General features: G+C 42.9%; 1 protein-coding gene across 1 annotated transcript in view; it reads right to left on the reverse strand.

Moving 5' to 3' along the window:
* Positions 1-12,085, reverse strand: part of LOC306769399 (phosphatidylinositol 4,5-bisphosphate 3-kinase catalytic subunit alpha isoform) — a 62,228-nt gene that overhangs the window by 23,892 nt on the left and 26,251 nt on the right. The window contains exons 15-19 of the mRNA XM_079257983.1: positions 9,892-10,016; positions 8,625-8,706; positions 7,564-7,728; positions 7,377-7,480; positions 7,193-7,292 (exon numbers count right to left, since the gene is read on the reverse strand). Coding sequence (XP_079114109.1) covers positions 7,193-7,292; positions 7,377-7,480; positions 7,564-7,728; positions 8,625-8,706; positions 9,892-10,016 — 576 coding nt within the window. The remainder of the gene's footprint in view (positions 1-7,192; positions 7,293-7,376; positions 7,481-7,563; positions 7,729-8,624; positions 8,707-9,891; positions 10,017-12,085) is intronic.

Raw genomic sequence — 12,085 nt, forward strand, 5'->3', positions numbered from 1 at the left:
CTCAGCTGTCTGGTTAGGTTTGGCATGGTTAACCTGTCTGTCCAGATGTTGGTGTGCTCAGCTGTCTGGTTAGGTTTGGCATGGTTAACCTGTCTGTCCAGATGTTGGTGTGCTCAGCTGTCTGGTTAGGTTTGGCATGGCTAACCTGTCTGTCCAGATGTTGGTGTGCTCAGCTGTCTGGTTAGGTTTGGCATGGTTAACCTGTCTGTCCAGATGTTGGTGTGCTCAGCTGTCTGGTTAGGTTTGGCATGGTTAACCTGTCTGTCCAGATGTTGGTGTGCTCAGCTGTCTGGTTAGGTTTGGCATGGCTAACCTGTCTGTCCAGATGTTGGTGTGCTCAGCTGTCTGGTTAGGTTTGGCATGGCTAACCTGTCTGTCAAGATGTTGGTGTGCTCAGCTGTCTGGTTAGGTTTGGCATGGTTAACCTTGTTGGGGAAAATTGTTATGAGTTTGGTTTGTATTAAGTATTAGACATATATGCATTGATTTGCTGTGATCCTGCTGTGTTTTGTGTCTATGCACAAAGCTTTCTTTAAGTCATATGATCCTTGTCTGGAATGTGCAGACAAAGTCTGAGAGAGGAAGAGTTTCATGCAGGGCATCGGTTTTTGTCAACTGCTTGGTTGACCAGTTGTCTAAAGGTTAGAGGTTAAAGGTAATAAAGTAATATAGTGAGTGATTGATGCTTAGTGAGTTCAGTTTAGTCTTAAATAAGAGATAATGATTGTTTCATATGGTGTGCTCAGCAACTAGGAGGAGTTAAGCATGGTTTATAATTGGGTGTTACTTCAGCATCTGTAGAGAGAGTTCTCTCTCCAAGCTCCAGCGTGTGCTTGTATTAGTTTATAATAAAATGTTCATTGTAAGAAGACAGTTGACTCTTAGATGTATTACAACTTCTCAAGACCAGAGTATTTTCCACCACAGTTTTTGGGGGCTCGTCCGGGATCCTGCGTCAGTCCGCCCAGGTTGGGGATAGACGGGTTGGCCACCTGAATCCACAGATTCATCCTAAGAACCTCAATTAGAGAATTTCAGAGGACAGGACGTCTTTCTCCCACCCGTGGTCGACTACGCCAGGACTCCTTCTGAACCAGTGTGAAAAGACAATGGTGAGAAGTGTTATTCTAAATTTACATTAATTTTCAGACTCAAACTGGAGTCAAACATTACTAGAAATTTATCACAAATTAATAATCAATATCTTAATTAATAATCACAATATTTTTCTGTTTTGTGGTCAATTGTCTTCATTATTCTCATTGTGACAGGGATTCTCCTCCTCACCTCCTCATCGAAAGAATAACTCAAAGGATAAGAGAATAACTTAAGACGATATCAGGTTGACGTCATAAATAAAATCCTGTGAGTTTAAGTTAAGTTTAGGTTAAAGTTTAAGTTAAAAATTGTGAGTAACAAGACCAAGTCGTAAGTGCTGTGAGCTAGACGTAGCAAGACCAGACCAGTAAATCTTGTGAGTTACAAGACCGAGACCAGTAAATTAGTCAGTAAGTCCTGTGAGCTCGAGAAGCAAGACCAGGCCAACCTTGAGTTAGAAAACTGAGAGGAAAGCCATCTTGAGTGAGGAGGAACAGAGAAGAAACTGTGTGGGCTGGTTTCTGGAGACATTGAGAATTTTGCCTGATAATTCTTCAAAGGTGTGGGATTGACCCTCTGTGTACATCCGCTGCAAACAGAACTAGTTCCTTTGCAGTAGGAGGTTGATGTACAGCACCATTAAGAAGTTGAAATCTCTGTCTTCATGTGAGGGGAAACTGGGGTGGTTGTGTAAAATTTCCTGTGTTAAACTTGATTGGACTGATTGTGTGGAGAATTAAAACCACGTCTTGTGAAGCCACACCGGACTCTCGCAGGAGAGCCTAGAAGCTTGTGTGGGGGTAGACAAACGTGGGGGCACGACCCATTCACATGCATTCATCCAACTGTTGAAGTGAATTGTTTGTGTAAAATCTAATTTACTGCAGTAAGAAAAAAAAAAAAAAAGAAAAAAACAAACAACAAAAAATGTATGAGAGAAGGAAGTGAGGAAAAGAGTGTGTTCATTAAAGGCCTTCTGCTCACTGAAGGAGATGATGTCATAGCATGTTAGGCAGAAACAAACATATAAATCCTGTGTAAAATAGCTGCTTGTGCTTTTCTTCCTAAAGCTTTTATAAGAGCATAAAAGCCACTCCCTGTATGAATGTGGAACCTTTTCCTAAGGAAAAGTATTCTTTATTATCACCTGAGAACATTTTAAAGAGCAACAACATATTAAGAATGAAAAATCAGAAATGTGAGAGATGTGATTTATAGTATTAGGAACTTATTATGTTAAATTACTGTACATTGTGTAGGCAATAAGCTTAGGTTTCTGTCTGTTCCCTTTCAGACATTCATAAGGTGATTTTTATTCCTTTACTACTGCAATTATTAATTTATGCCTAGCATGTCTAAATAAATTTAGATAAACTGGAAATAAATAATGCAGCTGAAGGATGCTGAAACTAAGCATAATGTTAGGAAAAAAAGAAAATTCTTGACCTTAAAATAGGAATGGTGAACCAACGTGCTAGAGTAAATTTCTCTTGCAATAAGTTCACTTTAGCTAAATGTGAGCTAACGGCGAGAAGAGAAGTTCTCAGAACAAGTGTATCTTCTTAGCAAGATCATGTTCAGCTTTCCCAGGAGAGAACTGAGTTATGAATCCACTGATAATATAGTCTCACACACACAATTACAATGTAATGTTCAAGTTACATGATGTTCACAGCACAGAACATGGTCCACATAATATGTTTGCCACAGGATTCAGAAGAAAACTATTATAATTATGAAGCTATGATCTTTATTTTCCCCTTACTGGAGAAGAAAATACACCACATGACCAAATGGTTCAGTCTCAAAAGCTCGTCTGCTGTATGGTGTTGGACACATTGCAGCGTTCCCTTCTAAACCCTTGTCAGCATGCAGCTTGGACCTAAAATTGTCTATCCTGCCTGAGGGGATTCAGAGGAGGGGCTGGGGGAGAGTGAGTTCTTGATCCGGGTCACTGCAGAGTTCTGGGTGTCACGCGTGGTCAGTCAGCTCTGAGTCCTGGAGCAGAACCTGATATGCAGATGTGGCTGCATGGACCCGGCCGCTGCTGATGGGGCCTGGAGATCCCAGAACCAGAGGGTCTGGCAGAGCCCTGTTGGTTGTGACTGTGAACAGTGTGGATATGGCTCCTATGGTGGACATGTGAGCTGGATTTTCACCTTTGACCTCTGGAGGTGATGGATCCTCCTTGTCCTCAGACTGTGTTTCAGTTGTGGAATTTTCTGGAAGTAAAAGACTAACGGATGTGGCCGGCAGGCAGCACAAATCCCACCCCGACTACAGAATCAGATGATGTTTTCTGGAATAAGCTGCACCCTGATTCTGTCAGAAAGACTGTTGGGTTCACTCAGTTCTCTGTGGAAAACCTGGATCTCCTTCCTTGAACTTTTGCCTACTTTCTGATCCTTTACATGTTACTCTTAATTAATTACACATATGAATCTGATTTATCTACCAGGAAGCTTTGATGAACATGTGTCGGGCACTTCCTGGCATGAATTTCTGATTGTATGCTGATTGGAGGAGAGCATGGTGGCTGTGGCGCGTCTGACTCCTGAGCAGAACGAGTGATACGAGCTGAATGATTATCCACAAGACCAGGCCAAGGAATGAGGCCCTACAACCAAACATTTACTCACTGTTTCTGCTTAGCTTTATACCACATTTATGAGCATGTATAAAATTTTGCACTCCTGCAGACTTCTGCAAGTGAACAATGACACAGACATCTCTGCTCTGCTGCAGGGAAGCTGAACAGTTCATACAGACTAGTCAACTTCTGGCACGCTGTGCCTTATAAAAAAAAAAAAAAAAAAAAAAAAAAAGTGATGAATACTAAGTTTTTAATGTTTGAGACAGAATAGATGTCAAAAGAGAAAAAATAAGCCGCTATATGACATTAAATAAGAAGGTAGTTTTGTAATTTCCTGACTTCAGTGAATGCAACACAAGTACAACAATCTCCGTGTTTTATTTGCTGACAGCTGGTGTTTTATCCCTAATCTGAATTCATTATTTTGAATTAAAGCAGATATGCTCAGCGGTTAAAATACACATCAGATGATTTTTGTTTAAAGAGTAGAACCAACTCTTGCGATGGCTGCCAGTAAACAGACCAGTCTCTTAGTTAACACGCTTAATAAGTAAACAAACAAGTCATTTAAGCCCTGTATGTCCTCAAAATAACATGAATATGAGGCAGATTATTTGTAACAGTATTGATACTTCCAAAGTTAAGCTAACTATGCTAAACCGTTAGCCTTGGCCTTTTCTGTTACACACGTTTGCATTAAAATCATTAAGGAAGAAGTGCTGCTGTGAGTGTGTGCACGTACATGTGTGCGTCGTGTTGTTGTAGATGAAAACAGCTTTACCATCAGTATTAGAAGTTTGTTTCTAAATGCTGCTTAAGTTCAAATGTAGATAGAAAACAAACAGCTTTATTATGAGCTGAAGGTCTCTGGCTGTTCAGTACCTGAAGTCCAGCTGTTAAAGATGGTTTTACATCTTGTTGCTTTATGCTTATGCTTATGTTTACAATATATTTGGAATAGAAAGCCAGTCTTATCATGATCTCAGTTTTGTGTGTGTTGCTCCTGAATGGGTCTGTTGGAGTCTGAGAGAGATTAAATCAACAGTTCTGAATGAGCTTTATTTAATATATGCAGAGATTCTTCAGTTTGGTTCTGCTTCTGTCATTTAGCAGACATGACATAAACAACACGAGCAGTAAATCAGAAAGGAAATTCCAGCATGGATAAGTGTTGGTCAGACTGCTGGGAGTCCAGTTTGACACATGTCCTGCTATGCAGTACTAGAGGATTTTTCTGGTTGTTGGTTAAGATGAGACTACCTGATAGGAACTTTGCAATAATTAATTAAATGAATTTGGTTACTTTGAATGATTACCTACCAGATAAACGAGTGGCCCTAACTGTTGCTTTGTATTGTTCATGTTTTACTCCATGACTGTTTAGCTGAAACTGACTATCCTCTGCACCCCCCAGGCCTGGCCCCTGACCGACCTCTAGTTGACCCTGACTTGATTTTCCTTTTGATGCTGTTTGCTCTGACTGTGACACGGTGGAGGCTGCAGCTCTCCCGTCTCAGTTCTCGTTACTTGAGCTTACTCTTTAGCTGAAAACAAGTCCATGTTTTGGCGCTCTCTTATGAATGACTTTCTGGATGCCATTTTCCTGAATGTTTTCCTCCCACAGGTTGCAGACGGGGAAATTTCCTTCTGGCTCTCTTTTCAGGTCTTCCTTGGACCAAAAGTACTTTTTCTGGTTCTGATGTACATGCGTAACATGGAAACATGGGCCTTTTTGTGATTCTTTTTGCAGGACCCTCACCCAAGTGGGCATGGTTCCTTCCAAGACTGCCTGTTCAGACACAGCTCTGTGTGAAAGTAATGTTTTAACATATTGTCCTAACCTCATAAGAACCCTTTTCAGGCATTTGCACACAGGTGAAAGCTGCCCTTCATGAATCAGCATCTACGCAGCTCTATTCACTTCAGCCTGGAGATTTTGTCCTGATAAGAAGCTTTAAACATCTGTGCTGGAACCAACATCGATGGTTTAGGCCATTTCAGGTTTTCCTGACGACCCAGACAGCGGTAAAGGTCGCAGAGTGAGCTGCTTGGCACTACAGATTGCGAAAACCTCCTGAAGCTCTTCAGTCTGAAATTACAGAAGAATAACGCACCACCCAACAAAGGGCAGAATAATCCCTGTGGTTGCGTGGGTAAGTGAGATAGTCTACTCTCACACCTGAAGACCAGCCTTCGCTCCCAAGCAAGATCAGAAAAAAAAGCGCTCCACTGCCACTGTGATATGCCAAGTCCCACCAGAACGCCGACAGTGTCTTCACTGCACTTCTGTCACCCCCTAAGAGGAATGATTTGTTTCCACTTTTCTTACATTTATTGTTAGACTCAGATTTTGAAGCTGAAGCAAATGGCTCCTCACTATTGTAATTTCTGAAAGATTCTTTTAAAACCTGATAGGCATGAGGCTCCTGATGTTTTGAGAATGTTGTCTTCTGTATGTATTTTTGCGTTCTGATAACAATTTCTCTTCTTATTGTTGGTCCTGTAGGACCAAGAGGAGGGAGAGTGTTGGGGAAAATTGTTATGAGTTTGGTTTGTATTAAGTATTAGACATATATGCATTGATTTGCTGTGATCCTGCTGTGTTTTGTGTCTATGCACAAAGCTTTCTTTAAGTCATATGATCCTTGTCTGGAATGTGCAGACAAAGTCTGAGAGAGGAAGAGTTTCATTCAGGGCATCGGTTTTTGTCAACTGCTTGGTTGACCAGTTGTCTAAAGGTTAGAGGTTAAAGGTAATAAAGTAATATAGTGAGTGACTGATGCTTAGTGAGTTCAGTTTAGTCTTAAATAAGAGATAATGATTGTTTCATATGGTGTGCTCAGCAACTAGGAGGAGTTAAGCATGGTTTATAATTGGGTGTTACTTCAGCATCTGTAGAGAGAGTTCTCTCTCCAAGCTCCAGCGTGTGCTTGTATTAGTTTATAATAAAATGTTCATTGTAAGAAGACAGTTGACTCTTAGATGTATTACAACTTCTCAAGACCAGAGTATTTTCCACCACAACCTGTCTGTCCAGATGTTGGTGTGCTCACCTGTCTGGTTAGGTTTGGCATGGCTAACCTGTCTGTCCAGATGTTGGTGTGCTCAGCTGTCTGGTTAGGTTTGGCATGGTTAACCTGTCTGTCCAGATGTTGGTGTGCTCAGCTGTCTGGTTAGGTTTGGCATGGTTAACCTGTCTGTCCAGATGTTGGTGTGCTCAGCTGTCTGGTTAGGTTTGGCATGGTTAACCTGTCTGTCCAGATGTTGGTGTGCTCACCTGTCTGGTTAGGTTTGGCATGGTTAACCTGTCTGTCCAGATGTTGGTGTGCTCACCTGTCTGGTTAGGTTTGGCATGCTTAACCTGTCTGTCCAGATGTTGGTGTGCTCAGCTGTCTGGTTAGGTTTGGCATGGTTAACCTGTCTGTCCAGATGTTGGTGTGCTCACCTGTCTGTTTAGGTTTGGCATGGTTAACCTGTCTGTCCAGATGTTGGTGTGCTCACCTGTCTGTTTAGGTGTTTCAAGTACATGCCACAGGCTCTACAAAACGCTTCCAGCAAGAGACCGAACCTTCTGGAAATGGTCTTATTGTGCATTTCTGACCTGCAACGTGATCACACAGACAGGTGTTTTGAACAGGTGACATGTTCATCACAGATCCATGCAGGAAAGACTGCAGGAACTGACTTCAGATGCCAGAAGAAGAAGTGCCCTATCCTCTGGTTAGTTAGAGCTTTCTTGATGAGAAATCGAGCCAGCGGGTTGTCCAGGTACATCTCATACTTCAACACCTGTTGAAATACAGATCATGTACCGACATGTCCAACCCAATTATAACACTGGCGATTGATGCAGGTATGATGGTATGAAGCACCTGTACGAGCTGCAGCAGGTACTGCGACAGCTTGTCGTCAGTCAAGCCCTGCACCAGACAACGCAAAGCGAACTCCCTGACCATCGGATCAGGAAAGTTACAGTCCAGCAGCTCCAGAGCCGACTCCGGTTCCATCAGAGGCCATTCCTTCAGCAAACAGTACATCTGAGAAGGAGGAAGAACACAGGAGAGACACAAGCGAGACACAGGTAATACACAGGCGAGACACAGGTAATACACAGACGAGACACAGGCGAGACACAGGTAATACACAGGCGAGACACAGGCGAGACACAGGTAATACACAGGCGAGACACAGGCGAGACACAGGTAATACACAGGCGAGACACAGGTAATACACAGACGAGACACAGGCGAGACACAGGTAATACACAGGCGAGACACAGGTAATACACAGGCGAGACACAGGTAATACACAGGTAATACACAGGCGAGACACAGGTAATACACAGACGAGACACAGGCGAGACACAGGTAATACACAGGCGAGACACAGGTAATACACAGGCGAGACACAGGTAATACACAGGCGAGACACAGGCGAGACACAGGTAATACACAGGCGAGACACAGGTAATACACAGGCGAGACACAGGTAATACACAGACGAGACACAGGCGAGACACAGGTAATACACAGACGAGACACAGGCGAGACACAGGTAATACACAGATGAGACACAGGCAATACACAGGCGAGACACAGGTAATACACAGGCGAGACACAGGTAATACACAGGCAAGACACAGGTAATACACAGGCGAGACACAGGTAATACACAGACGAGACACAGGCGAGACACAGGTAATACACAGACGAGACACAGGTAATACACAGACGAGACACAGGCGAGACACAGGTAATACACAGACGAGACACAGGTAATACACAGACGAGACACAGGCGAGACACAGGTAATACACAGACGAGACACAGGTAATACACAGACGAGACACAGGAAAGACACAGGTGGTAAAAGACAGATCAGACTAAAATTGGGAGAAAATCCAACTGGACATGAATCAAACCGGACTTTCTACCTGTGACACTTCGTCTCTGGAGTTCCATTTGACGGAAAGAAGCAGTTTAGGAAGAGATTCTGGGATGTTCACACAGTAATGTCTGCAGACAGGTGGGTGGAGGCAGAGGTGGAAATAGACAGGTGGAGATCGAAAGGTTGAGATAGACAAGTAGAGATAGACAGGTGTATGTACACAGATGGAGATGGACAGGTGTTTACAAACAGGTGGAGACGGGTGGAGACAGACAGTAATTATGAAAGGCAGAAACAGGTAAAACCACAGAAATTGTATCAAATGACATCAGAACAGAAACCGAAGCAGATGAGTAGAAAATTAGAACTTTTAATTATCAATTATATTTAAACGAAATATGTTAATGAGTGAATCAGCCTGATAGGCTACAAAATTGTCTCATAGACATAAAGACTTGGATGTCTAGAAATTTTCTCCTCTTAAACTCAGATAAGACTGAAGTAATTCTCGTTGGATCTGAAAAACTCAGAGCTAAATTTTCCGGTTTTGTAATGAACCTGGATGGCATTATTTTAGCTTCCAGTGCTACAGTGAGAAACCTTGGAGTAATATTTGACCCTGACCTGTCCTTTGGCCCACATATTAAGCAGGTTACTAAAACAGCCTTCTTTCATTTACGTAATATAGTCAAAATTAGGGACATTCTGTCTCAGAGTGATGCAGAAAAACTGGTTCACGCTTTTGTTACTTCGAGACTAGATTACTGTAACTCTCTATTACTGGGCTGTCCTAAATATGCCCTGAAAAGCCTTCAGCTGATCCAGAATTCTGCAGCCAGAGTCCTGACCAGAACCAGCAGGAGAGATCATATTTCTCCAGTGTTAGCCTCTCTTCATTGGCTGCCTGTTGAATCTAGAATAGGATTTAAAATCCTTCCCCTTACATATAAAGCCCTCCACAGCCAGGCACCACTATATATCAAAGATCTCATAGTTCCTTATATACCAAGCAGAGTACTTCATTCGCAGACTGCAGGCTTACTTGTGGTTCCTAGAGTCTCAAAGAGCCGAGCAGGAGGCAGAGCCTTTGGTTATCAGGCCCCTCTCTTATGGAATAAGCTCCCAGTTAGTGTTAGGGAAGCAGACACCCTCCCCACCTTTAAGACTAGGCTGAAGACTTATCTTTTTGATAAGTCCTATAGCTAGGGATGGTTAGCATCCCTTAGTTATGCTGCTATAGGTTTACTTGTATGTCCTTGACCCTCTCTTATCTACCATCCTATCGTACTTGTGTCCCTACAGCCCTCTCTTACCTGTGTCTCCAGAGGAAGTCCTTCTCCTGCTCAGATAGTTCATACAGAGGATCCCTGGAGCAAAGAGAGCGAAGCTGCTCTGCATCTGCAGCTGAAACACTGCTGTCGCAGGCCAGACGGTTGCTCTGTGAGGAGATGGAAGATACTGTCACAACTTGGCATGAACTTTAGCTCCAGTTTCAAATTTTTTTGGACAGTTGTTTAGAAGTTTTAAACTGAATAAAAGTTGTCCTGATTGGGTCACTCCTTAAAAACAGGTTGAATGGTCGAGTAGTAAAATTTAACTTTCATGTCTCACTAATAATTATAGTGACATAATTAAAAAGAATTTAAACTTTCAAGTCTTGCATCCTGAAGGATTGCATGAAGATTTTCTGGCTCTTAACAGGCTCAGGTGTATCATGCATATAAACAGAGATAGGAATGATGTTGTGAAGCACAACAGTGAGTATTATGTTGCATGCTCTCTGTGGCTCCACTTGTCAGTAGCTGAGACATACAAAACACTTCTTCAGGTCGTTGCTTAAGTTTTTAATAACACATCTTATTGTCATGGAGCGGTGATGGAGATATGGACCCAGACACAAGATGGAGAGGCAGTGGAAATACTGAGGATTGTATTTTAATATGCTGAGGAACAACAGGGAAGAACTACAAACAACAAACTGGCAGGTGACGACTGTGTATACACACACACACACACACACACAAAAACATAACACATGTGGGATGGATAAGCGAAATGAACCCAGATAAATTAACAATGAGAAAACAAGGGAAAACAGAAAACACAAGAAAAGCTACAAATAAAAGAGAAAAACAGAAATAAAGACTACATACAAAAGCCACCAGGTGTTGAACCACCTGTGTTTGCCACAGGAAAAGGGTCATCATCCATGGCAGGACGAGATAAGTAACATCTTCTAATCGGAGAGGTCAGTATACAGCACTCTCCCACAGGATATGAGCATTGTAGACTCCCTCGCGCAACTTCACAGCAGTTTGGAATGAGTTCAGTATTTCTGACATGCTGGTTGTTGATACTGTGCCTCGTGAAGCGCTTGTATTTGCAGGAGTGCATTCGATACCCCAAACAGTATTGGGAATGCTGCTCAAAAGTAAAGACTTCCCCTTGTCTGGGTAATGTGGTCATCCTGACTGTCCGACCAGGGTGACCAATGCAACTGACATAGTAGATGTGCCCTTCTCAAAGCAAAGTTGAGCAGACAGTTCCTCAGTGGTTTTATGTGCAACATATATCCTGCAGTGGTGCCTTCTACCAAATGGTTGATAGCGATGGACCATACCTGCATGTCTGTGTCTCTATGTAAGTCATCTGAGAAAAGCGAAATATGATGCCGCTACTGCTTGTAGTCACTTAGCTGATGTGCATCACACTGTGCACCCATTTAAAAAAATGTAATAAAAATAAAATAGCATTGAAATTTTTTGTTTTAAGTTGCTTCTCTTTTGAAATAAAATCTCACCACAGGACACATGGCACATGTTGGGAAGGAAGGATGAGGGCGTGTGGTAGCGAATGGATGAAGTTACAGATGGACTGTAAGAGATCGGGGGAGGGGGGGGGGGGGGGTATGTGTAGAGTGGAGGTGGGGGAGTGTGCAATGGAATGTGTGTGTGAATAAAGGGGGTGTATGCAAGTATGGGGTAGAGGTGGCGGGACGGGGTGTGAGGTGTGTGCACGTATATGGGGTAGTGTATAAATGGAGATGGAAAGGTAGGTTGGGGTATGTGTGTGATGGAAGGAGGGGGTGATTGGAGGTGTGGTGGGGATGTGTGTGCTGATAAAGAAGGGAGTGTGCGAACTGAGGGGGAGTAGCAGGGTGCGTGTTAAGGTGTGTAGAAATAAAATCCTTCTTACATATAAAGCCCTCCACAACCAGGCACCACTATATATCAAAGACCTCATTGTTCCTTATATACCAAGCAGAGTACTTCGTTCGCAGACTGCAGGCTTACTTGTGGTTCCTAGAGTCTCAAAGAGCCGAGCAGGAGGCAGAGCCTTTGGTTATCAGGCCCCTCTCTTATGGAATAAGCTCCCAGTTAGTGTTAGGGAAGCAGACACCCTCCCCACCTTTAAGACTAGGCTGAAGACTTATCTTTTTGATAAGTCCTATAGCTAGGGATGGTTAGCATCCCTTAGTTATGCTGCTATAGGTTTAGACTGCTGAGG

This window comes from Telmatherina bonti (assembly GCF_933228915.1).
Source record: "Telmatherina bonti genome assembly, chromosome: 18".
Classification (NCBI taxonomy): Eukaryota; Metazoa; Chordata; class Actinopteri; order Atheriniformes; family Telmatherinidae; genus Telmatherina; species Telmatherina bonti.